Genomic DNA, 27,955 nt, shown 5'->3' on the forward strand with positions numbered 1-27,955 from the left:
AGTGGTATGAAAATCACACTATTATTTTTTGCGATATTCTATGTAGTATAAATTAGTAAAAAAAAAACAATGGAACATGTATTTTTGGTAATCAATACTAAATCTCAAATGCGTCAGATTGTTAAATTAAAATTTTGAATTAAAATTTGCGTTATTGAATAGATTACTGAACCAATGAATCTGAAATTGCATAACAACTTTGAATTAAATATTGATTTTTTATTCAAAGATGTTATTTACTTTGAGTTTATTTTTATTTTTTTATGAGGCTTTTAGTTAATTACCACCAACCTGAGTAAAAAAGATAACTGAACGCATTAAACATTTTTTTGTATGTATACTACGATTTTGCCTAGCCTGCTTGGGATTATCCATCCTGTATAGAAAAAGATAAATATTTTTATAGCTCTAATACTAGTTAAAAACATGGAAATATCTGGCTGTAAAACATATTTCATCAATTAAACTTTTGATCAAACCTACCAATAAGCGAAAATAGATCTAAATTTAAAAAAAAATGGTCAAGGTTAAATTAATCCTTGCAACAACAAAGAGAATTTCAAACTAAATGGACCTTATAAGATCTTACGATGTTTAGCTGAATACTGTGTGAAATAAGTTATAACATTCGTCTTGGAAATTTTATTTAAAAGCCCAATACACCACACAATTTTGATTTAGTCTTGTCGAGGAAGTTGCCTTGACACATTTTTTCCCATTCTTCCTGATTAAGATACAATCCGTTGGACCTCAATTTACTTATTACATCATCAACGTTACATGGCAGCTCATTACAAAATTTCTTCAGCTTTAATTCTTTGAACTTTGACCTGTGTTCTGGGTTCAATGGAGAGTACAGGAACAACTGTAACAAAATTATGCTGCAAGGTAATGGTGATATCATGACTGGAACTACGCAGTGTATCAACACATTCTAGGCTAGACTAAAAAACAAGAAAAGGCGAAATTACGAAAGTAAGGGTTCCATAGCGTTCACTAAAAGGATCTAGGACAGCTGACTTCCTTAGTTCAGCTGGTAACCTAAATTAGTACATGCAATATTATTATCAGTGAATTACGGAGACATATATTCTTGGCTCCTAGACTGTTTCGGTACTACCGCTTGTTGTTTGCTTAGCTATAAGTCCAAAAGCAATACCCACTCCTGTCGTCATTACAAATCTGGAGCATCCAATTGAAAATGTCTTTTACCGTCATGGGGGAAATACACCTTGGTTTGGCTCCAGGAGAGAACATGACATTCTGAATAAGAGCGATACACCTATTTCCGTCGTCTGAGTGGCACGGCCCCATATAGTGACATTTTAGCGAATTTCCAATATAGGGTATAAGCACAGCCACCTCTAATACAATAATAGGACAAACAGTCCACGTTAGGTTATGGCGGGATGCGTACACAATACGAACAATGAGGTTATGTTACTTGGCGGGAATACAACTGGCGGGAGATTGAATTAATTGACGGGATACGTATACAGTACGTAGAGTGAGGTAACAGTTGCGTATGCAGTACGATCTTGGTCACGTGATCAGCTGGTAGCTCCTATACACACAAGTAAGGTAACGTTAGTTGGCGGGAAAGCATAAAACCTACATACACAGTACATAAAATGAGGTTAAATCAGTTAGCAAGAAAGCAGACGAACTACATATACAAGTAAAGTGCCTGCATTATCAGTCTCTACTCCCACAGCACTAAGTTATTTTGTAGAGGCTTATACCACTATAAACCCGTAACTGGCGTCGTAGGAACCGTCACCTGTAATGCCCCTGCTTAAAGCTAATCTTATAATACACAATAAATACCTACTTATACAAATAAGGTTACATCATTGGCAAGAGTTGGCGGGTTGCGTACACAATACGTAGTGAAGTTATTTACATAATCAGCTGAGATTGTTATTTACCACTATAAACACTGTACCTGTAACTTGCGTCGTAGCCCAATGGATAAGGCTTCGGACCTTCATCTAGAAGACCTGGGTTCGATACCTTGTCACACTTTTTAGCCATGAATGAATAAACAGAAATAGTTTAATAACTAATTCAGTAAACAAAGGTACCTACGTATAATTACGTCAGTTGGTGAGAACAGCTAGCACGAAAGCATACATATACAAGTAAGGTTATGATACAGATACAGATAGTATGCAATACAATCTCGGTGAGAAAGTCACATGATTTAACGAAAAAACTACCCCTAACGGCTAAGAGTAGTGTCTACCACCCCTACACAGTATCTAATAACCCTAGAAAACTAGTCCTAACAGTTAAGAGTTAATTTACTGTATCTACTACCACTCTAGGGGTGGTTTTGCCCCCAATTGGGGCCACCCCTACTAACAGTGCTTACGTCTGACGATAGCGATTTATGTTAACATTATTGTTTTTATATCGCTCGGTCGCATCCACGCCTTATACCCGCAGGCTGTTTGCAGGTCCGCTGTATGGTCTCGGAAGAGGGTGTTTGGTGAACATGCGCTCGGCTCGCCATCGACTGTCCTAATGTTTAATGCTCTACTGTCCACCGGTCTCGGCTCCTCCCCACCACCGCTACGTCAGCGCCCCGAGGTCACGGTGGCCAAATCTCAAACTATGTAAGACACTGACCAAGTGGATCATTGTTGCCGTCGTGGTGTGACCGCCGCGCTCGAATCTTTTGCGAATATAAAATACAAAAATTACCCCTAACAAAATTTGACCATTACACATTGCTAAGATTAAGTTATGATTTAAATGCTTATTGTTGTGTTCAAATTGAAAATAAAGTGTGAAGAAAGTAATAGCTATCTGTTTTAACGTTTTTAAAGCTTTTACCAACTTACATAGAATTTAATCTAATATTGATGTGAATTCTAACAAAAACCATCCATCTACAAACTGAATGCTGCATGCAAAAATAAAAAAACCTTTGTTGATAATGTGATTATTAATAACTAAGATGTCTCAAATGTTGACAAAACCACCCATAAAATGTTGTTAAATAATATCGTTTTCTGGTTACTATTGAAGAATATGAGATTTTCAAGGCCCCGGCAAGAAATTCCCCAACACATTCTCAACGGAAAATATTTCGTTTGGGTCAGACATAGTTTAAAAAACAGCCTCTTTTATAGAAACATTAACTGAAGACAATGCAGTTGACAACAACAAAGCGATGGTAGGAGGGGAGGGGTTGGACACGGCGACGGTCAGTCTAAACGTTAGACAACTAAGAAAAACTTACTTGCGATGTACATTCTGCATTATGTAGCTCCTAAACGAGTAAGTTTAGAGTGAAATTGTGTAAAGTAAATTAGTCTTAAAATTACATCTACATGCTAATAAGACGATACAATGTTTTTTATGTTCAAATTCTCTGCCATTTAGGAAAATAGCGGTTATTTTTTAAACAATGGTATCAATAATTTCGATGTATTGAAGGTAATTATGTTATTACTTACTTATGTTTCGCCAAATTTCGTTACACTCTCAGTGTATACCTGAACCCCTTTCAAAGCAAGACTACAAAGACAAAGCTGTGAATGCATTGATTCCACACTCCACAGGGGGTTTACCTAATACAAATACTGACAAAAAATTACCAGTTTAAATAATTTTCATTCTACCAATGTAGTTTCGAAAGAAAATTTGTAAACAGTCCTTTTCAACCTGATTGTGACAATATCTTTATCATTTGCTGGCTATAAATTAGTTAAATAAATGCTAAATCTGCGATTAAAATTTCCCCTAAAGCGTAAATACTAAGCTTCTCGTATATTATAACCTTTCGATACTTATTTCTATAAAAGTTAACAAATTCCTTCTATTACCTCTATGTTCATTTTTGGTACACTGACTTCAAAAATCAATGTGTCGCCAGGAGAGGCCATGTATTCAGTATCTTTAGTTAACGCCCATACCATCGCAGTTACGGTCACGTCGTCAGAGCCGTGGAGATGTATGACATCGTTTTGTGGTACGGATCCAAACAAATTTCCGCCGTTTTCATTAGCATCATAACTGTCCTTCCAGTCGTTATATTGCTTAGCCATGTAGTTTAGTATCTCATATAATAATTGTCCTGAAACAATTATATGTCAGTGTTTTATAATTTCACCTGAAGTAATGAAATAATGAAATAATGAAAAATTGAAAAAATAAAATAATAATGTACCTAATTATTATTGATGAAACGATAAAACGATGAAACTATGAAACGATGAAACGATGACACGATGAAACAGTAAAACGACGAAACGATAAAACGATGAAACTATGAAACGATGAAACGATGAAAAGATGAAACGATGAAACGATGAAACGATGAAACGATTAAACGATTAAATGACTAAATGATGAAATGATGATATAATAAAATAATGGAATAATGGAATAATGGAATAATGAAATAATGAAATAATGAAATAATGAAATAATGAAATAATGAAATAATGAAATAATGAAATAATGAAATAATGAAATAATGAAATAATGAAATAATGAAATAATGAAATAATGAAATAATGAAATAATGAAATAATGAAATAATGAAATAATGAAATAATGAAATAATGAAATAATGAAATAATGAAATAATGAAATAATGAAATAATGAAATAATGAAATAATAAAATAATGAAATAATAAAATAATGAAATAATGAAATAATGAAATAATAAAATAATGAAATAATGAAATAATGAAATAATGAAAAAATAAAATAATGAAACAATGAAATAATGAAATAATGAAATAATTAAATAATTAAATAATTAAATAATTAAATAATTAAATAATGAAATAATAAAAAAATTAAATAATGAAATAATGAAAACAATTAAATAATAATTTATTCTACCATAATTACATAACATACAAATGAAATTACTTACAATAGACGCTATTTTTTCATTAAATATGTTGTAACTATAATTTCCATAATTTGTAATAAAACATTAATAAAAAAATCACAGTTTTAACTTTCTTATTGCTTTTAACTAAATCATAGTCCACAGTGTTTTGAAAATAGAATGAACTATCTTGCTCTTTTGATATAATTCCCTTATTTGAATAAGACCTAGTGGCGTGATCGATTACTACCATTAAAGTTAATTAATAACATTGTGATTTAGCCTCCGGATAACCAATATTTCAATAAAGTGGTTTAAATACCTGTATAAAAGTTATCAAAAATGTTGCTCACGGCAACCGGTTTCAATTCTCAATAGGGATCTTCTTCAGGCCGATCAGGATGTCAAAACACTTTTTTTTTCTTGCGAAGGTCGTCAAAAGGCGTAAAAAACATGCACACATTATGGTCACAAACACAAAACACGGACATTTAACATTGACGACACGGCCGAAATTATTGCTACGACTCATCCCCGGCGAAGGTATAGTCTAGACCAATACCTTATTTATTTCAGGAAATATTTTAGTAAAAAATGTAATCAGACAAGTTGAAATTCGCTTATTCTGCAGGTTTGCTGTGGCGAGGGTATTTAGATTTCATACGGTACCTGTATAGTACTGAAGGTGAGGATACACCCTCGTGAACAGCCGGTGATGAACGAGTTTCTCTATCTTCGGCATAAGTGGAACAACCCATTTTGGCAGCTCCTTTTTGTTGAGTTTCTGCACGGATAAAAGAGATAAATAGAAAACGCCTTCTACACAGTTATGTGGCAAACTTAATCCACATTATATCTATGCTTAAATAACTTTTATTGGGTAACGTTTAGTTTTATTTTGCTAAGTATCTTTGTTAATAATATGTCTTATCTTATTCTCTATTCTTATCCTCTTATCTAATATATTACTCTCAAAAGTATGATATGATATAACAAGTTGGAATTAGTGATAATACCCTTATTCAGTATTACAAGGATACTAATCTGTTGCAATTGTTCCTTTGTTTTAAAATGTTTGGCAATCCAATTTATAAGGCCTGCATAACGTAAAGCTTAGTTCCTCTTTTTAGTTTTTTTGTGAGGTTTCACCTTAATAACTAACAAATATATCAACGTAAGTATTTGTTTTTTTTTTCTTGGAGGAAATATCCTAAAAATGTTTAAATAAATCTGATAGGCCCTACAATATTATTAAAAACGCACGTGTATTATATTTCTGGTAACATAAATATAAATAATGACTTGATTAGCATTGTATGCGTTGTTTAAGTTAAGGAGCAGTACTAAAGGCTATACAAGTAAGTTTATAAGTAGAAACGTGACCATTGAGGTCCTCGTCTTTCGCATATTGGGTCTAATTATGATTGGATTGTCCAATCCAATTCGATCACGACTTATCTTTTCGTACGTTTGCCGTCTTTTGAGTCAGTATAAGTGTAAATATATGTATTATATTGTAATATATTGGAATCAGACGATTGTAACATTAATGTAGGGATTCTATGTGACTGGGTGATACCACTTGAATTGGTTCAGCATGTCTGTGGAATAAGTTAATGGAAGAGTGGTATGGACAAATTAACTACACAAATTGACTGGATTGTTGACCCAACAAAGGAGAGGGGGATAACTACACGCACAATTTAGGCCTACATATGTTTTTTGCCGTGAATTTATAGAAGTGGTAATATGTGAGTCGTCATGTACGATTTATCTCAAAATGCTGCATAAAACTGAAGTTGGAGTTATTGCCGATTTATTCAATTATCAATTGAAGGATGCTGAGGCCGGTTCATGCTGGAGAAGCTAGTTGCTGAAGTTAAGTATAACTGAAGATGGTAGGTAGTTGCTGGAGTAGCTGCTGAAGTAGAGGATATCTGAAGACGGTAGTTGCTGGAGATGGTTCATGTTGAAGAAGCTAGTTGCTGAAAGTGAGTATAACTGAAGATGGTAGTTGCTTTAGTAGCTGCTGAAGTTGAGAATAACTGAAGACGGTAGTTGGTGGAGATGGTTCATGTTGAAGAAGCTAGTTGCTGAAGTTGAGTATAACTGAAGATGGTAATTGCTGGTGACGGTTCATGTTGAGCTGTTGAGGTTGAATATAACTGAAGATGGTGGTAGCTGAAGATGGCAATTTACAGAGGTGATGGTTGCTGAAGATATGAGACCTTGCAGTGGTTGCTATTGTTTGGCTGGTTGCAGGTTTGGTTTTAGTTGATTGCAATATTGACTTCAGTGGAAATTGGCCTTTATTATATTTTGTAAACTTGTGGTTTTTTTGATTTTCCGTTAAATGTGAAAAATATGAAAACGACAACTAAGCTCAGTATACTCGCTTGGCATATGTGAGAATACTCAGGAACTGATTGAACTGACACCATGAATGACTATCTACATTGTATATTACTATTAAGTATAATTTATAACCCTTTAAAACACAATATATATATATATATAATCAAATATTCAGATAACACATGAATTAAAGAAATTAATTATTTTTGGGCCCCACTATTAAAAGAGAATTGAACACATATATAAGTTTAAAAGAAATAGTTATAATAAAAATGTAAAATGACTTGATCTTAATTAATTAAACCCTTTTACATAAAATATGGGTATTCATAAATGTTATTAATCTACATCTTTGCCATTTGGCCAAAGTCCAGTTCACAAAACTTAATACACAATCCTAATATGAAATTCTATAAGATTAATACACTTTACAAACTAAGATTATATTCACATTTAGCAAACTACTAAAAATACTCGTTTGAAAACGAAATACTAAATAAGAACTTACTTATATTAAATACTATATTTTACAGGTTTGACCTTTAAGGATATGTTTTTGTTGTTTTTATTTAGCAAAAATTATTTATTTATAATTGTTTATGTTGTTTTATATCATCGATTTATTTAGGTTTTTAATTTTATTTTAAGTTAGGTTTAATTTGAATTGTAGTTATTTAACTTAGGCCCTTTTTATGTAATTTACATTTATCTTTTTTCTTCTAAAGTTTTTTTTATGAATGTTTTAACTGTGTGAACTTTTGCTCATGAGTATATTCGGTAGGATATCCTATTCTATAGAGTAGAGTATCCTATTCTGCGTAGGATATATCCTACGCCATAACTGCAGCAAAGACCTGAAGATTGTGAATTTGACGCAGGGCGATTTAAAAACGACATGAATCTTTTAGCAAAAGAGTCGCCTAACACCTGAATCACTGCGCCAGGTTGTGAAGCCTTTGACCAGAATTTAATAAACACACTGCAGAAACAATTAAAAATTATTTAAAAAATCTATCTCACTAATAAGGTTTAAGTCAGGAATTGAACGGAGAGAAAACTTGTTTTGGGTTTGCTTTAAAAGGAGTATGCATATGACATTACAGTTACATAACTACTGCTTGTCTTAATTTTGAGCAGAAACAAGACTAGCATGCTCGGACTTTAGCCTATTTGCTCACAACCTGACTCAGTCCTACCTGCCACTGAATAAGTATGTAGCCTACAATTTTCCGAAAAAGGCCAACTCCGCCAAGGTTAAGTATGAAATGCTGCCTTCTAACTAACAAAATTATAAAATTACACAGTACAACACAATGACATAGGACAACAGGTTAAATATATGCTGCTGCACTTGCAAACATTTTCTTTAATACTATTACAGAAATACTATATTCTTTTCAATACGATAAAAACTTATGTGGTCCCGACTTTAGATGTATTTTTGTTACCTACATAACTTTTTGATCATAAATATAGTAATTTGTATCCACCCAATTTATAAGTATGATCGATTGTCTTATTCTGTGAAATATAACTCACCATCATTTGAAAATTATCCCATAGATCAAATACATCATCCAGTGTTTCTATAGGCTTAACTGCGACTTCACTTTTTGTACTCTGATCAATGACCTCCTTTATTGCACTTTTTTGCTCGGTTGATAGTTTTTTCATCTCACCTTGTATTATTTTATCTCTCAATAGTGTGTACTGTTTGCATGTTGTATCTTCCTGGTTCGTTTCGAAAAGCTAAAAAAAATATGTGACAATTCTTCATCAATCATGGCCAACGAATTTATATAACAATATTTTGTGTAAACAATATAAAGTATACAAGATCAACTAAACATGTTCTAAAGACTAATTTTAAAATTGTTTTTGAATCTTAATCATAGTTATTATTTGTCTATGATTCATAACAGTGAGTAAAGTTCCTTCAACATTTTGACCACAGCAAATTTAGGCTACAGAAAAGAAATCATTAAATCCCAAATACCTAAACAAGACCTTAAGAGGCATTAGAAAATTAATTAAATAAATACCAACATCAGAATTGCCCCGGAAGCGTGTCCAAGACTCAATATATAATTCTTCAATTTTAATATCCTTAATTCTCCACTTGAATCCGTCCGGAACCTCGTAAATGCCATGGAGTACTGAATCCACAGATGCTTTTGCCGTGGGTCTACCGTTTGAAGTAGCTTTGATAAAACCAGTGTTGTAGATGATGTTACTTTTGTACCTAGTCTGCAAGCTACGTCCCACGCGTTCCATCAATGCTTTGCCACCCTAAAACGTATACCAATATAAAAACTAAGGATGTCTGTATCGTCAAATAACATAAATCATTCATTTGTTACAAAAAATTTACGTAATTAAATACTGTATTAAACGTGTAATGCTTAGGTTTACATTGTTAAATGTGTTGATGATCAATATGTACTAAACAAAGACATTTGCCAGCACTAACTATAAGTAGACTTTCTATTTTAACCCGTAGAACAGACGTAGTAAGAAAATAATTACTGACTCTCATGTAATATAATGTATTTATATATTTACGGTGTAACCATTTTACAAAATGTATAACATTAATTTATTTATCTTTGGGTATTTAATTTATTGGGTCTTTGTGCACTTCAAGAGACGATACCATTTGAGGACTGAAAGGAGCCGAGTCGAGAGGACAACGTGGACCAAGGACGACAAGACAGGACAGAGGGGTTCGGAGCCGATCAACTCATACGTCAAAGGACTGCCTAACAAATTGCCCTGGTCTCTTCTCTAGGATACGTGAGCAAAATACGATTGTATATATTTATGTAAATAGTCTTGAGATAAAATAAATGTAGTGAAACGCTTCGAGTGTTCAAGTAAAAAGAGAGTTATGAAAGCCCCGAAAAAGTCTGAACACAGGAATAAGGTAAAAGTTGAGTAGTGCGGGTAGAGGGTTTTCTTGCCATCAGCCGATTTGTAGATTTTAATGTCTAACGGATGTTTGGTGACGACATGGGAAAACATGTGATTGGTGACGTTTTGTAGATAATTAGCGTATGTCGTTCCAAGTGTGACGTATGTTGTGTTATGACTTTTCAATGTATTATTCATTGTTCAAGGTCATTTGTACGTGTTTTAAAAGAAGGAAGCTACCACTACATCTATGCAGTGTTATTATTATGGAATACGTCATTAGAGGGTGATGTATGTGGTATGATGTAAGAATAGAATTAAAAGTCAAAACATTGTGTTCATTCTACGTTGATCTAGACACAGAAAAAATGCATGCAACAATCTTAGAAAGATTTTTACAAATTGATGTCTAATGAGATATATAGGAAGACAATTAAACCGGTTCGGAATAGGCTAGGTATTAGATTAGTGTCAGATCCAAAAGAGGTGGGAAAATTGATTTCAAAGCCAAACTTAATTGATCGAACTGTGTATAGTGAGAACTTTGTAGGCATTCACATGGAAAAGACCAAGGCATTGTTAAAAAAAACAATGTATAGAGATATGAGCATTTTTAGAACATCTGGTTGGCAACCAAGAATAAACAGGTTGACGAGTAATTAGCACAACCAAACTTCAAGCGGAGAACTATTTTACAGGACAACTTGCATCAGTACATATAAGTAAAAAGAAACTTTATCTCAACAAAGCTATCTACGTTGAGTTTATTTGATTCAACCACCGTTGGTTTCGTAGTTGTTTATATCTAAAATTTGGTACTTTTATACAATTTACAAGTTCAAAATATCCCCATAGGTAATGTGGTACGTACCATCAAGGCCACACAGAATACTACGAAATCTTTTCTTAGTGCCATTTTTTTGTTTTTTTTTATTCTTTTTCTTCCTTGTCTTCTTTATCTTCTTGTTTTCGTAACTTTAAAGACTCTTCTATTTCATGTATGATTTCTTAATTTTTTTCTTGTTCCAATAATGCTGCTTCATCTGTATGCTTTTGTACGACTGATGGAAAATTCATTTTACTTATGATGTAGTATAGGATGTTACCCATTCAACGAACGAGGAAAGACTGATTGGTGGTGTGCAAAGCTCCTCCTTTTATAGCCGACTGGTGGTTGTGGTGAAACTCATTTACAACACTGTTTTGACTCATCCCATCAATGGTGTGTACGTTACAATTTTATCATGCAAAATTAAACGATTGACAGATGTTATATCAGGAACGTTCTCTTCAAACTCCATTTCTATCTTTATATCCAAACTTAAAAACTTTACAGATTCGTTTTGTTTTGAACAATCTTTTACAGTTATTGGAGCTTTTGATTCATTCTGCTCGGGAGACAGTATTGGGGTGTTTGTTTTCCCGTAGTAGTTGTTTTCCCGTAGTACCGTTCTTCTTAGTGAAATATTAAAGTTGTCGTAAGGGAATAGTTTTGAATTAAGAAACACTTTACAATTTGTTAGTTTGCAAGGATCGAAATGACTGGCATTAGCTAGTATATTATTCCTTTTTTGGTTTGTAGTGCACATATTACATATCTTGCTTTTTCCAAATGAGTAGATGTTGTTACAATTCATCTATGCCTTTGTGTTTTAGGCAAAACTGGATATCCATGAAATTTCCAACTTCTGAATGGTATTACAATATCTCTATCTGATTTCAGTTGTCTCAACAGTGTTGTTCTATGTTCGTCATTTAATCGCACATGTGGTACTCTCCAAACAATATTGTCCAAAGTTAGATTTCAGTCTAAATTTGCGTTAGTGGTTCCAGCTGCTGCGCAAATAGTATCCTTATCATTTGATGATCTTAATAACACTAACTCCTGTTTCACATTTATTATAACTCTACTGTAATCTTCAGAAAAGCCTAGACATAATTTCAATGGTATGTAGAAATCAAAGTTTCCTGCTGAGTCAGGGGTTATTGTGTCTTATCGGGAGCAACTCATCTTCTAATTCTTAACAAATTCTTTTAGTTTTGTGTCAAAGATGCTAATCCTTTTAATGTGCCTTTTAAACATACTTTCGTTGTAAAATCTACCGTTACTCCAGATATTTCATAACTAATTTCATCAAATAAAAATGCCATTGGATGAAAAAAAGAACGAAGATTGGAATTGATAAAAGAAACGGTGGTTCCAGCGTCCCATCTTTTTATTACTCTTCCTTCAATATATAGATAACTTTTGCACGGAAGTCGTTCACATGCACATGCACATGCACATGCACATGCGTCGGAACGTGCATGGAAGTTCGTTTGTTGTATAGGAATTCTAATTTCATCACTATTATTAAATTTTCACGAAGTGTAGAGGTTGTGCGTGTGATACTCCTTTTTCCATAAGTCTCGTCGAATGTTGGTTCTTTTGTTATATCTAGTATTTCCATTTTCAATGAGTTTTAATCCAATTTCTTATAAAAATCAAAAGGAATTTTATAGTTTAAGATGCAGGCATTACACGCAGCACCTGTGTAGCTTCCAGTCAGATTGTCGTGGTCGTGCACTTTATGATTATCTGCTGTAAATGATTTATTGCAAAGATAACATGATGTTGATAAATAGTAATCTTCAACTTCAACGGGTGACATAAATGTCATAGGTTTTACCTGTATATAAATTGCCTATACTTTTTTAGCTATATTGTGAAGCTCGTCAACAAAGTGTTTAGCTTTATCTTTTTCAAGACACACTTTTGGTTCAGCTGTCAGTCCACAATCTTGTAAATATTCTTTGGAAAGCGTTGACTTCAGTAGGCAGAAACTGTTGAGGAAATGTAACTGGTACTTGTTCCTCCTCTTGATGGTCCAACGGTAGTAGTGTAAATTCAAAATAAGCATACATAACAATAGGGATTCTATATTGATGAATGGCGTTATTAAACTTTACAAATGCTCTATCACGTGGTGGCAAGATAAACTTTACTTCATCATGTTTGTTGCATAACCTTTTATGCTCCAATAACCATTCAGAACCTCCACTTCTCAAAGGGTTATTTACACAACAAAAATATCTTTTACAAATTGTTTTACTTTCTTTTCTTTTTGACACGTGTAATGAAAGAATTCTGTTAAAATTCTTAATATAAACACAATTATGTATATTACCTTGGGTGAATAATAACAAGTCTGTGTGGTTTTTTAGCTGATTCACCAGTCAATTTCACTATTAAATAACTCCATCAGGTCCGACAGAATTCACTCTTCGATCTCATTATTTATTAACTTTATCATGTTCGACAGCATTTTTCATCATCATCTTCCTTTTCTTTTAATTTTCCAATGTATCTATTAATTATAGCACTAGCTTCTTTCATTTCTCCCACATTCCTCATTCTTGCTTCATCAACTTTCTTTTCTAAAAATCTTATTCTCTCAACTGTTAAGTTTAGAATTTGAATTTTAGACGTTCCTTTTTTAGCTTGAAGTATAGTTTTTATACTTTAGTTTTTATACTTCAAACGTTTCGTTAAGCTTCAGTACCCTCCTTCTTTTTCTTTCATTATGTCTAATCATTTGTCCATTCATCTTGATCTTACTTGCATTTGCAAGTTCAAAAAATAAGAATGTTTAATGCGTGATATCAAACCTATTTTATACCTTCATTTAGAGGTGGGGGTAACCCCTCCCCACTTTACTTTATAGTAGTAGGGGAAATTGATAAAAACTGTTCTTTTTGTTGAACTATGAAATTGTCTAATTCATTTAAGTAGGTTAAGGTCATTGTAAAAAAATGTGTAAACAATTTATTTAATTCAGTTACATGTCTTTTACACATTATATGCCAGGGTAAAAACAAATTGCTCACACATATTTAAAAATTTTGGAAACCTCTAATTTTTTGTGTCTTTAGAATCTTATCACTATCAGGTTTTTAAATTTGAAAAAAGAAAATTTATTGTATATATTGGGAGAAATTAAATATTCCAAAGTTCCAAAACATAGAAATAGAAAATTTAGTGTATTTGTTTTGGATATTGATGATTTGCAAAACAAACTAAAACCCACTCATTATAATTTTTGTACATTATTCACTATCAATGGATACGTATGAGTTAGAGTCAGAGTCAAACAAACGTCCTCTACATCATCGCACTAAACATTATATGACTTGTTGTAGGTGTTTCCCTTAGCTCATCAAGTTTCCCCCACCATAATACCTCGTCAGTAGTTGATGAATCTTCAACAAGTAGGACACTTCTTTCTTCTTCATCTAACCCTTCATCTGTCAATACTTCCAAATTATGTAATTCTAAATCATCCCCACCATCCAATTCCAATTCTTCTCTAGATAAAGATTCTTCCTCCAAATCTATGTCTTTTTCCTCTTAATCAGCTTCAAAAACAATGTTTTCCAATAAGGGGTCAAAAAAGTGGTTTGGGAAATATTTTCCGCAGGAGACATAATGTACAAGAGTGGCAAATCTGAAGTAACTTACATATTATATATCTTCAACAAACATATTATATAGTCAAACCCCCTAACGCCATTAAGTCCAAACGCGAAATGTTATTATTATCCACTTTTATCTACAGCTCCGTGTAGGTTGAGTGGCGGGGCGGTCGGCCCTGAACAAAATTTCCTCTGTCCAATCAGCCACGGGCACTGAACATATAACAACACTTTTACATAAAGGTTTTGGTCGACAATATGAATTTAACTCGATCTATTGTCTACGTGTAAGCTGTGTTTTGGTTGTAAAACGTTGGTGTGGTTGTTGGTTGATGTGTCTTATGCATATAAGACAATTGAAAATGAACACCTTTTAGCTATTCAAACACACTACTGCACAGACAACTGTTTCATCCCCTATCTATTACCACCTGCTGGTAACACCTGCATACTGGTACCACCTGCTGCACTTGTTACGACATACGATAATTATCCACAAAACTTCAACAACCACATGTTTTTCCATGTCGTCACCAAACATCCGTAAAACTTTTAAATCAGCAAATCAGCTGATGGTGAGAAAACTCTCTACCCCCACTACGAAGTTGATAATGTACCTTACAGACTTCAGATAGTCATGAATTAATTTTTATATGATATGCGTCCACAAATTAAGAACGTATGTTTTTATCGTTTTAAATACTTATACAAATAAAATCATTAGTAGGTCTACCTCAGTGAGTTGGTTTCTTTCAATTGACCATTTTTTGTTGTATTCATTTTCATCTGCATAAATATTCTCTTTTGGGCTTCTTATTCCGTCAACAAACACCTAAAAGGAAAAAAGTTTTAAGTCTAATAGCTACATGTTTGCAAATTACAATAATTTAATCTTAGATTAATACAAACTATAAAATAAAATCTTTGAGTAAAAATAGCTCCGTTTCCATTAGACTTTGGGAACAAAAAAATTAACAGAAATAAATTCAGTCAGAGCAAAAATATTCTTTAAGGTGATAGATTTATGTCTACATACAGGGACAGAAAAGTGCTACAAGGACAGAAGTGATTTTTTTATAATGTTTTGTAATAGTAAAGAGATAAATCAAATAGTTGGCCATATTTTATAAAGATATACAGTATACATAAACAAGCAAACAACAACAGTAAATTTTTTTTAATCAGGGGGAGAGGATGTTTTTCTAAAGTTTACAAAATTCAGGTCAGAGAGAATGTTACCCTTGTTCCTAAGATTATTGGAAGAGTACCGTAAAAAAAGAAATTGTAAAAATCCACAGCCTAAAAGCTGTGTAAGCAATTTTGTAAATGCTAACTAACAAAAATGCTCACATATTGCAATGAAATCAAATTAAATATCATTCTTTATTTATTCAGGCAAAGTTACTTATACTTAACCTAAAAAATAATATTATAAACAAAGAGATAACCTATGGGAAGTATTTAAATATTAATATTTATATATTTATTTATAGGACATCTAATTGCATGTGTAACTAAAAGCCTTTTTTAATTGGATGATTTAGGATTACTCAAAAACTAAAATAATAAAACATAAATAGCTGCTATTATTAAACTAAAGAAAATAGGGCATTAAATAGAGCAACTGTGATCGAACTTTAAACTAACATTATTAACTGTAGTTAACAGTATTAACTAACAATATCTATATCATAACTTGAAATATTCAATAAAAGTTAAATCGGAATCAGACTATTGGTTTTCGTCTAAAAAACAAATTCTTAAAAAGCAGATATTTTGTCACGAATATTCCTTGTGGTTGCTTTAGTTTGAATACGGTGCATTTTCTTGTTGTGGACTAACGATTTATCTGCAATGCCGTCTCTTTGTGATGGACAGAAATTCATGAACTAGGTTCCTTATCAACACTCGGTCTGATGTGTCGTGTTTTCATAAATGCCTTATCAAATATAAACGTTTTCCTACTAGCTATTCACTAAGTGCTGCCAATAACAGTGAAATAAAGACTTATGGTACCATGCCTCTTACCCTTAATACACCTTATACGTAATTTCCCTTGGAGTCTAGTGGTAGCGGATGTTTCAGTACCTATATTAGGTTCAGACTTCCTTTCACACTATCACTTATTACCTAATTGCAAGATTAAATGTTTGGTTGACAAAAAAACGGGATTGAATGCCAAGGGAATAGTTTCTAACAACAATCAAACTAGTATTAAAGTTATATCTTTCTCCTCCCCATTTGCAGAAGTTTTTTTTCTGAATTCCCTGATGTTATTCATCCTCCAGGCTTACCTCTTGCTGTGAAACATAAGACAGTTTATCATTTAAATGTTACACCTGGTCCTCCTGTTCACTGTCGACCACGTCACTTACATCCTCCACAACAGAAAGCTACCCGGAAAGAATTTCAGGAGATGGTTAAGCTTGGTTTTGCTCGACCCTCTGATAGCCCCTGATCCTCGCCTTTATACATGGTGCCTAAAGGGGAAAATGGATGGCGTCCTTGGGTGATTACCGCGCTTTCAATGCTCGTATTGTTCCTGACAGATACCTTGTACCACATATTCAGGATTTCTCGTTAAATTTAGCAGGCTATGCACATTTCTCTGCCATTATTTGACCAAGGCTTACCACTAAATTCCCGTCCACGAAGATGACATCCAAAAAACAGCAACCACCACTCCTTTTGGGTTGTTTGAATTTCCATTAATGACTTTTGGCTTGCGCAACGCGGGTCAGACATTTCAAAGATTTATAGATGTGAAGTTTTTCACGTCCTTTTTGTTATGCTTATACTGACGACATTTTAGTATTGTTCCCAGTCTGAAGAAATGCATAAAGATTCAGAAGAAGAACTTCAAAATCTCATTTCAGAAAGTACTACATCTCTTAGATTGGAGAAAGTTCCAATTCCTGGAACCCATTTGATCCTTATCTGTGACAGCTCAACAGGAACTCTAAGATTCCTCCCCTCCAAAATCAATTTCCTCCCAATCAAAATCATTCAATACAAAATCAATTTATAGCTATCCTATAGCCACGACAGGTCTATCGGTCTAAATCACGTTTACCCACGCTTTTAGTTCTTGCACCCTTTTCAAAAAATGAACTTTTACAATATTAAACCTGAACTATTGAATTCCCCCCATGTTACTCTTATTGGGAATAACCTTGAAAATGGCCAACTTTGGTATGCAGATCTAAACTGTTTGGAATCATACTAGAGATTCAAAACTTTACAATAGTGTACAACGTTACCAAAAATTTACCAGTGATATTTTGAAAAGTCCCATTTTCAAGTCATAACCCCCCCCCCCCCTAAAATCCAACATGGCGGATATCTGAAAAAGTTATATATTTTTTTTTACTTCTATAACTCAAAGCCATCTATTTATTATAAACCTCCTATTAAAAAACCCCTATCTAAAGGAAGTTAGCTCCCTAATAATCCTAATAATTATTTTTTTTTTATTATTAATCCCTAATAAAGGATTTTTTTTAATTTTTTTAATTTATTTTGTTTATGTGTACCCCACCGTACCAAAAAAACCGCTAACAGTTCTTGAATCATTGCCTTTCATAGTGGCAAAGACTTTAAATCTTTCACAGTTACTAGTCTTCTTTATTAAGCCAAGGTTAAAACGAATATATTTAGCCCCCCCCCCTAGTATATCTGTATCAAAAACACTTCAGTTGCATTTGAATACAGTGCTTAGTATTTTACAAACTTCTTCTTATTGTATTATCTTACTCAGTAACAGACTTTCCCCAAGGATTTTACAACAATCCCCCAACCAAAAAAAGGGGGCTTGGGGCGAGCCAAAGGCGAGTTGGTTCTATAATATGCAAAAGCATTAAAAAGTTATTAAAAATCCTAAAAGGGTTCAGCACTATTATTATTTTGTTTTTGCATATATGACAACAGCTATTTTGAACTAAGCAGCAACAAAAAGCTGTGATACACAATGAGAACTGTCAAAGTAGGATTGTTCACAGTTATGTTTATGTTTTTAATTTAATGAATAATTCGTGATATGTGCAGTGGTAGAACATTATGGCTATAGTAGATGTGTTATACTATATCATACCGTAAATTTAAAGAACCAAAATTTATCAAACTCTGTCCTCCCCCATTGCAAATTCAAAGCTTGAGTACAATCAGCATTATCCTCTACTAGCTGTAACCCGCGGGCTTTGCCCCGTTTAACTTCTTCATTTTCAAGATGATCTCGTTCGCATGGCTCAATCACGTCCTGGTTGAAGTTCGTTCGATACGCTCACTCACCTTTAGGTTGGAGCTCGTTCGCTGCGCTCACTTGCCTTCAGGTTAGCTCGTTTGCTACGCTCACTTGCCTTCAGGTTAGCTCGTTCACTACGCTAACTCGCCTCCAGGTTGAAGTTCGTTCGCTATGCTCACTCACCTTTTAGTGGCAAATTAGCTGTTGTCAAATTGTCATAAATGTAAAAGAAATAATAGTGCTGCACCCTGTTGGTAATCCTTGTAACTTTAATGCTATTGAATATCATAGAACAGAACCAACTTGTTTAATTGAAACAGCTGTTAAGATTCATTAATTCCATTTCTCATAAGGTTAACATGGGAAAATCCAGAGCCACTGGGGCGGAGCCGATTGGACGGATCACGAAATTGATGGTGTATAAACCTATTCCATGAAATTCTACACGTATGTACCAAGTTTCGTGGCAATCGGTTCAGTGGTGTCTGAGTTTATCACTGCCAAATATACAAACATCCTCTTTTATACTTATAGATACCAACCCCGTATGAAGGACGGGTGCTCTGCTAGTACATTATAAAAAAAATCAATTTTCCGCAATCTAAAATGTGCTTAGGTATTAAAAACCTTACCACGAATGATTGTATTAGTTTCTGAGGATTTTCAGGCAAATTGTCTGTTTCGTCGTCCTGTCTAGGCACCTCTGCATAGGAAGCGTCAACGAGAAGAAATACCAAAACAAATGCTGAAACACAATATCATTTGTACATTTATTAAATTGCATATTTTTATTGCATAGTATATGTTTTGAAATAATTAAACCAACAATTGAATAACATAGTAAAACAGTTATTATTACGTTTATTCAACATCATAAGTTCAATTCATAAGACAAAATGTATCAAAATATTTACATATGCAGGGTGTCCATAGAGAAAGTCAGATAGTTCTACCCACCAAGTTGTTTTTTTATGAATAAATATTTTAATTTTAAAGTTTTTAACCGATGAATATTAACCTTGTTAAGCATGTTAACGTACACCAGACTTATTATAGAAAAAAATAAAGTCGGTTTGATTAGAAAAAAAAATATGGTGGCTGTTTTAATTTGTATAATTTAATAACTCAAAAACGGATGGTTAAAAAATTATTCAATTAAACTGTTATTTAGCATGATGAATTCCCCATCAAACGACACCAATGTCAAAAAGGTAAATAACTAAAATAAAACGTTTTCGATGCAAAATGTGCCAACTCTCGCTTTAGTGCCAAGTCATGGATTCCTTCAGCCGACGAAGCCAAGTTGATGCTATATACATAGATTTCAGCAAAGCCTTTGACAAGATTAGTCACCGTCATCTTCTTGCTAAGCTGGAGGGCTATGGCGTTGTTGTCACGATGCTTCGATGGTTTGAGAGCTGTCTTTCTGATAGACGTCTGGCTGTTGTCTTCCAGTCCCACGTCTCTGCTTGCTTCGTCGCGAGTTCTGGCGTCCCGCAAGGCTCTCATCTTGGCCCACTTTTGTTCTCGATCTTCATCAACGACATTAAAGATAACATAAATACGCCTTTTCTACTTTTCGCTGATGACACTAAGCTGTTTGCGGATGTCAACTCTCACGCTGACTGTCAACTACTTCAAGAAGCTCTCGACAACGTCGTTAGTTGGTGTTTAGTGAATACTTACTTTCCATGTCCGGATGAAACACCAGCTCAGTTAGATATTGTCTTTCCAATCATCTGCTACATATATGGCTTCGTCATTTGCCTCCTTAAGATCGAGCCAGGAGCATGTTCTGTCCATATCTGGACAAACTAGTAGATGTTCATGGTCCTGAGGGGCCCCACATGTGCAGTTTGGTTCTCCTTCATAGTACCCCCACCTCATGAGGTTTACTTTGCACCTCGAGACCCCACTTCGTAATCTATTTAGGGTCCTACATGTGGGGTAAGGCAGGTGACAGCCTGCAGGGAGTTCCTCTCTAAGTTGTACTGGTGGCTGTTGAGCCTCCTGTCTCCATAGCTTAAGCCTTAATACTTCCGGTGTTACTGAATGTATCTCAGTGGTTTTGAGGAAACTCTTTTTTGACCGGAGTCTAGAGGGCTGCTGTTGGTGCCCATATAGACGGTGGTCGGTCACCTGCTTCTGTCGTTCTACTGCGGCTGTCACGTTTCTCCTTATCCTGACACGATCCTTGCAGTTTCGTTGATGGCTATGTTTGCCTGCATGGGCAGAGTTTCTCCACACTGGAGCTGCATACTCTGCTGCTGAGAAGCTAAGAGCAAGAGCAGAAGTGCGTAGCACCTGTAGTTGTGTTCCCCAGGATGTGTTGGTAAGTTTCCGAATGATATTATTTCGGGAGCACACTTTTTGCCTAGTAGCAAGGCAGTGTTGTTTAAAAGTCAATGCTCTTTCCAGCTTCACACCTAGATATTGAGGATAGTCATTATGTTCGAGTTCTTGCCCTCTCCACAGTACTCTTAACTTTCTTTTTTGCCTCTCTGTTCCGTAGGTGGAAAGCGCATACCTGGGTTTCGGTTGGGTTAGGCAATACGGTTCTCATCATAGTAGCTTCCTAGTTTTTCTAGAGTTTTTGTCAACGTATTCTCCACCTCCTCAAATGTATGCTCTTGAGCTGCTACCGCTGTATCGTCAGCATAGATAAACTGCTTAGTATTACGCTGTATAGGCTGATCATTAGTGTAAATATTATACAGCAAAGGGGCCAATACGCTATTTTGGGGAACGCTACCTCTTTTGGTTTCTCCAGTGGCTGTTTTTATTTTGGAGAGTGACATAGAAGCGCCTGTTTTGCAGAATACATTGAATGAGCACTGTAAATTTATAGTCTTTTGTTAGTTTGTATGTCTTACATACAAGCCTGTTATGGTTAATGGTTTCGTAAGCAGCGCCAAGGTCAATGAAGGCAACTCCCGTAATCTGTTTCCGCTCAAAGCCAACCTCAATGTGTTTGTTAGGTTGAGGACTTGGCTCGTGCAGGATATTCCGGGTCTGAAGCCAGCTTGTTCTCGTATTAAAGATGCATCTACTGTTGTGGAAATTCGATTTTACACCATGCGTTCCAAAGCTTTGTATAGGTGACACAACAAGGAAACAGGACGGATGTTTCTTGCATCAGTTGGCTCCTTGCCCGGCTTCAGGACGGCTACTACTCGTGCCTTCCTCCATGTTTTTTGGGATTTGCATGGATGTAATGCAGTCGTTCATGAGGTCCGAAACCCAAATGACTGTCGCAGCACCAAAGCTCTTAATTTTCTCTGTTCTTATCTCATCAGGTCCATCAGCCTTATTGTTTTTCAATTGATGAATTGCAGTGTAGAGTTCATCAGCTGTAAAAGGGGTCTCCAGAGAATGCTGCTCATCTTCGACTTCCCTTTAGATCTTCATGTTCTTACTTTTTGAATGGTGTTTCCCATTAATGAGTAGCTGATGTGCAATCTGATCCGGCGTAGCATTTGTCAGCGGGTTCTTCGTAGCAGTTGGGTCGTTACTGAGATTTTTTAGCAGTTTCCAGGCACGACTGCTGTTTTGCTTCATGTCTAGTGCCCCTATCAAATAGCTCCATCTTTCCTTTCTTGACTCGGTCAGGGTTGCAAGCAGTTCTTCACCCGCCTCAAATGTATCGTCAGAAAAAGGGTCTTCATTATAAAGCTCTTTATACCGCTCTAAGATGGGACGAGAGTCCCCTGTCAGGCCAGAAATATATTCCCTACGGCACCCTCTCGGGATATGTTTCCTGGATATACTCTTGACAAGTGCTATAAAATCTTCATATGCATTCCAACCCTTTGGCAGATTAGCAACGCCCATGTCTAGCTCTTCAGTAAATAAGTCCCATCTAGCTTTTTTGAAATTAAAACGTATTTTGAAAGGAGCAGATTGGGGACTCACCACAACGGTGACAAGAAAGGTAATTGCTCTGTGCTGTGTCCGAGGGAAAGGGTCTTCAACTAGCTTTACTGTTTGCTGTGCAACAAGGTCACTCACAAGGGTGTTGTCTGGATTGTACCCCTTCCTCCACCTTCCACTGTTAAAAGATGCTGGCAACTTTGGATCATGTATGATATTTAGGTCGTTTCTTTCAGCCCATGACTCAAGTTCTTCACCATTCTCATCAGTTTGGCTGTAGCCCCATGTCGTACTGTGGCAGTTGAAATCTCCAATTACAAACTTAATCCTCTTTGCTCTAAAGTTTCCAGGTTCAGCAAAACGGAAAGGCACATTTGGTGGTTTGTAGATAGACGTTACTGTACAGGACTGGAGTTCCACTGTCAGAATTTCTATGTCGCTATTACAAGTCAATGCCACCGAGAGGATCGTTAAATATAGCTTTGTAAATATTGCACTACCGTATTTTCCATGTGGTCTCTCTAGAATTAGTTTCATGCCATTAATTTTTGGCCGATGCTCCGTTATACTTCTATGAGTCCCTTGCATGACCAGGATGTCACAATTTCGTTTTTTACACAAGTCCGAAAGTAAAATTTCTTTGTTCGGTGAAAGCCCTTCAATATTGATTGAGGTTGTTATTAAAGTTGGCTTTGATAAAAGCCGTTTGCCGGTATTCATGGTTCTCGCTTGGTGTTCCGGTGTTGGAAGGATTAGCCGTTAAAGATAACGTTGCCCAGGGTACGCCCGATTGTGGTATGTGGTCAGCAATCTTCAGGGAGGCTCCTTCCGTGTTTAGTGAATGATATGTCAGCAAATCCTGCTAAAACGAAATGTATAACGTTCAGTAGAAAATAGAAAAACTTGGAAGACGACTATTTCCTTGACGGGAACAGGGTGGAAAGGTGTGACACCATCAAGGACCTGGGCTTTGTGATTGATGCATCGTTTGAATTTGGACCGCACATTATTCATATATTTGCCAGGGCGTCACGCATGCCGGGATTGATCTCTCGAACGTCAAAACATGGGTTGAGTGCCAACTCCTCAACGATCCTGGTTGCCCTACCTCTTTGGCCAAATCGATCATATTGAATCAGTCCAGAGATGCTTCGTGAGACATATTGGTTGTCACACTGGGTTCAATTTCATGGACTTCCCAGTCGATGCAATATCTGTAGCTTATGGTCTCCAAAGCTTGGAGTGTAAAAGAAGAGTTACTGATGTTGCCTTCCTCTTCAAGCTGTTAAACAACCAGATCAGCAGCCCTTTCCTTCTCGATAGGATCAATTTGCAAGTTCCCAGAAGAACCAGGCATCAACGCTAGTTTGAGCTAGACTATGCGTCGACCAGCTATCTACGCTTCTGCCCTATACCACGCCTGATGCGCTCCGGGAACGAAATATGTTCGTAGGTCGACTTTTTCGCTTCCAGCTTGGTGGCTGTGAGGCGAGTGGCAGCAGAGGAACGAGACGATCAATTTTTTAATTTCACTTTGTTTTTGCTCCAAAATTTCCAACTCTCTCGATGCTAGGGACCATGTCTCCGGTTTATTCCTTGACTTTACGAAAGCTTTTGATGTTGTTGATCACAACCTACTCCTGAATAAGCTAGAAAGTTTGGGGATCCGCGGAGTAGCTTTAGATTGGATATCTTCCTATGTTAAGGGACGGAGACAAGTTGTCAAAGTCCCTTACATCGATTCTTCAGGTTGTTTGTGTAGCAAGATTTCCAATGAGTGTTTTGTAAGTACAGCTGTGCCACAGGGGTCCGTTCTTGGGCCCGTCCTTTTCTTCATGTTTATCAATGATCCTCCTCAAGTGATCAATGATCAATGCCTCCTGTAGTGTCCAATTCTAAGTTACAACTGTTTGCTGATGATACTTTTCTCATTGTGTCTAGTCCAAAGCATTCACAGCTAGAGATCAAAACATTTATTAATAGTAATTTTGTCTTCCAATGGCTATCTGACGTCACTTTTAGTCTTTCGTATACGGCAGAATTCGTCAAGCACATCTGAACCTTTAGTTTTACCAGTCGACAACATCAATATTGTTTCATCTTCTAACATATTTAACTTATTTTATTTAATTTTACTATTATTATTAATTTTATTATTTATTTATTATTTATTAATTTTGTTATTATATTATTTCATTTTTATTTTATTTATTTTTTTGTAACATATTTAGGAGTAATCATTGACAACAATCTAAATTTTTCCAGCCATATTGACAAAGTTTACAATAGGCTTAGTCCTATTGCTTTCCTTCTTCGTAGGCTCTCCTGTTATCAAGACAGACGTGTCCTTCTGACATCTTATTACGGTCTTGTTTACCCTTTTCTTAAATATTGTGTGCCCGTATGGGGTAACGACAAGCTTTAAACTAAGAAAATATTCAAACTGCAAAAACGAGCAATCAGATTGATCTTTAACTTAAAATATAGAGAGTCTTGACGATCCGTTTTTCGTAGAACTGATATGCTGACCTTCACATCAATTTTCATTTTTGAATCCTTGTCCGTCTTAAAAAAGAATTCAACAATGTTTCATATTCACGAGTCATCTCAACACAGCTTCAATCTTAGAAGGAACTTTGATCTACCTATTCCAAAATCCCGTACCACTTTTCATAAAAAAAGTCATTCTCAATGTGTATCCATCCTTTAAATCCTCTTCCGAATGCAATCAAGGGTGAAAATGATTTAAAAACAATTTAAGCATGATTTGAGGGAATATTTTATTGATGAGGATTTTTACAGTGTCTCTTTGTTTTTAAAATGTAAATAGTATGTACCTCTTGAATTTTGTATCTTTATTTTTATGGTTCTGATTTTATTTCTTTAGTTTTAGTGACTTTTGCCACAGACAACATATCTGTATTATTGTGGCAATAAACGATTCTAATTCTGATTCAGATTCTGATTCTGTTATCGATATTTATTATCTGTTATCTCAAATCATTAGTATTGTTGTTAATTTAATTATTTATTATTGTTGTTCATTTCTTCATTTATTATTGTTAATCATTTCATTGTCTATTATTGTTATTGATTTTATTTTTATTTTTGTTAACCAGTAATAAGCACAAACATTCACTGTTGAAGCTGTCAAACTCCTGATTATCTTAGTAAATTGGTGTTTTGCCGTTGATAAATAAATAAATAAAATAAATAAGACAAAGTTAGTCAGGGGGGACTTCATTTTGCCTTATCATACAACTTAAAAACTTTCTTTTCGCCAATTCCCCATATAGGGAATAAGCTATTACCGTAGTACTCGTGGTAGGACCTGAACCCGGGACCGATATAATTTTTCGTTTCGAGGTCCCTAGAGGCAAAAAAAAACCATCCGTTCAAATTCATATATATAGGCTACCTATATATATATATATATATATATATGTGTGTGTGTGTGTTTGTATGTATATATATGTTTATATGTTTATATGTATATATATATATATATATGTGTACGTGTGTATATGTCTGTTAGCGCAATAACTCGAGCAATCATGATCCGATTTTGATGACATTTGTTACAAACACGTAAACCTACGTTTATTCGAAAGAGTTCGCGAACCAGCATAATCGAACCATAGTAACGGGGGTTTATGGGGGGTTTTATGGGGTAAAAATGGGGTTTTCCCATTTTTGACCCTAAAAACAAAGATTTGGCAATTTATTTTTAGACCATTTTGTAGAGCTTAAAAAAAGAAATAATTTAGTATATTGAAGCGCTGTTGTATGCTTAACGGATATAATTCAAAAATAATGTAATTTAAAATTCCCATGTTATTCTTATGGAGAAAATAAAAACTGTTGTAGATTACTTGTTTATGGATATGTGTTGATAAAATTTCGGAAATGTATTTATTTCATCCTATAATATTGACGTAAGGTCAAAAAACCCTTTTTACCTTCCATGTAGCAGCAAATCTAAGCACTCGTTATATCTAATGTTATTTAAATTGGGAATAAATATGTCTTATTCATGGAAATATTTTAGTAACCTAATGATGTAATCAGACAAGTTGAAATACGCTTAGTCTGCAGGTTTGCTGCGGCGGAGATATTTGAGTTATTCAGATTAGTCAGCTCTTTCCTGGAATGTTAGATGGTTTGAGTTGTTGGTAATATATCTGCCTATGTGTGTTTTATTACGGTAGATGCCAAAATCAAGTTTATTTATTCTTTTCATCATTACCATCAAATCTAAAAATGGGAGTTTCCATCTAATTATCTTTCTGTAGTGAACTATGGAAACATCGGAACAGTGAAATTTGTTGGATAAATTCCGTTAATTTGGTTGGTAAACATTTACCAGTTTGTATTAGATACGCTAATGACATATTTGCTGGCTGACAAAATGTTTAACAGTATCAGACCTAGTAACCTACTGATGTAAAAATAAGGCAATCCTAAAGAAAAACCATCAAAATTGTAAATGTCTGGAATTTATTAAATAATTGTAATAATTGTAATATGACATTTGTCAGCCAAAGAAAACGAAAAATGCAAACTAGTTTTAAAGAACATAAAGCCCTTGCGACATACTGAATACCTGAAAATTCTGCTCGTGCTAGTCACAGTATGTATACAGGGATTTTTTTTTCAATTTGAGAAAACTTTGATAACAAACGATGAAACCTCAACATAAAAGGACCTACCTTAACCATAAAACACAACGAAGTCAAGGTTAATAGGTGCCATAACCTCAATACATGGTAATCTTGTTTTATATATTTAAAAAATACCATTAATAAAGACCAGAATTATTAACTCTGAATTACTAAAACTAGTTATATGAAGGCTGTTAAAATTCCTAGGGGCTCGAAACGCTTTTTACTTCCTAGAAATCAAAACTTATAATTTGGACCCGCAACGCATTAATTAAAAACGACTGTTTTTGCTGCACTATGACAACAATAGTCTTAATACGTGTTATTTTTGTGTATAAAAATCAAATTTAGACCGCTTTCCGTGACCTTTAGATTAGACGAATCAAATTTCCAAAACTAACTTGAAAACCTACATACTGAGACTCTTTCGTTAATACCTGAAATAAATGTTAAAACTCATTTAGAAAATGGAAGGAGCTGTTAACAGACCTTACGTAAAATAAAATTCTAAAAGCATAAAAAGAATTTGGTTTTAATAGATATTACTTACTCAGTGTTGTGTTCATGCCGACTTTAAAGCTGCCACAACTACAACATTACAGTACATGCAGTAC

At 34.7% G+C, this 27,955-nt stretch overlaps 1 protein-coding gene across 1 annotated transcript; it reads right to left on the bottom strand.

Moving 5' to 3' along the window:
• Window positions 1-646: 646 nt before the first annotated feature.
• Window positions 647-27,955, bottom strand: LOC128996657 (uncharacterized). Its single transcript, XM_054422086.1, has 8 exons — window positions 27,892-27,955; window positions 19,443-19,555; window positions 15,304-15,402; window positions 9,255-9,497; window positions 8,748-8,957; window positions 5,523-5,637; window positions 3,834-4,084; window positions 647-865 (listed from the first exon to the last, which is right to left on the bottom strand). The coding sequence occupies exons 1-8, from the start codon at window positions 27,905-27,907 to the stop codon at window positions 647-649; spliced, it is 1,266 nt and encodes a 421-aa protein (XP_054278061.1). The 5' UTR covers window positions 27,908-27,955.

This window comes from Macrosteles quadrilineatus, unplaced genomic scaffold, assembly GCF_028750875.1.
Source record: "Macrosteles quadrilineatus isolate MER2022 unplaced genomic scaffold, UCM_ALF_1.0 Scaffold_6__1_contigs__length_79288215, whole genome shotgun sequence".
In the NCBI taxonomy this organism is placed as follows: Eukaryota; Metazoa; Arthropoda; class Insecta; order Hemiptera; family Cicadellidae; genus Macrosteles; species Macrosteles quadrilineatus.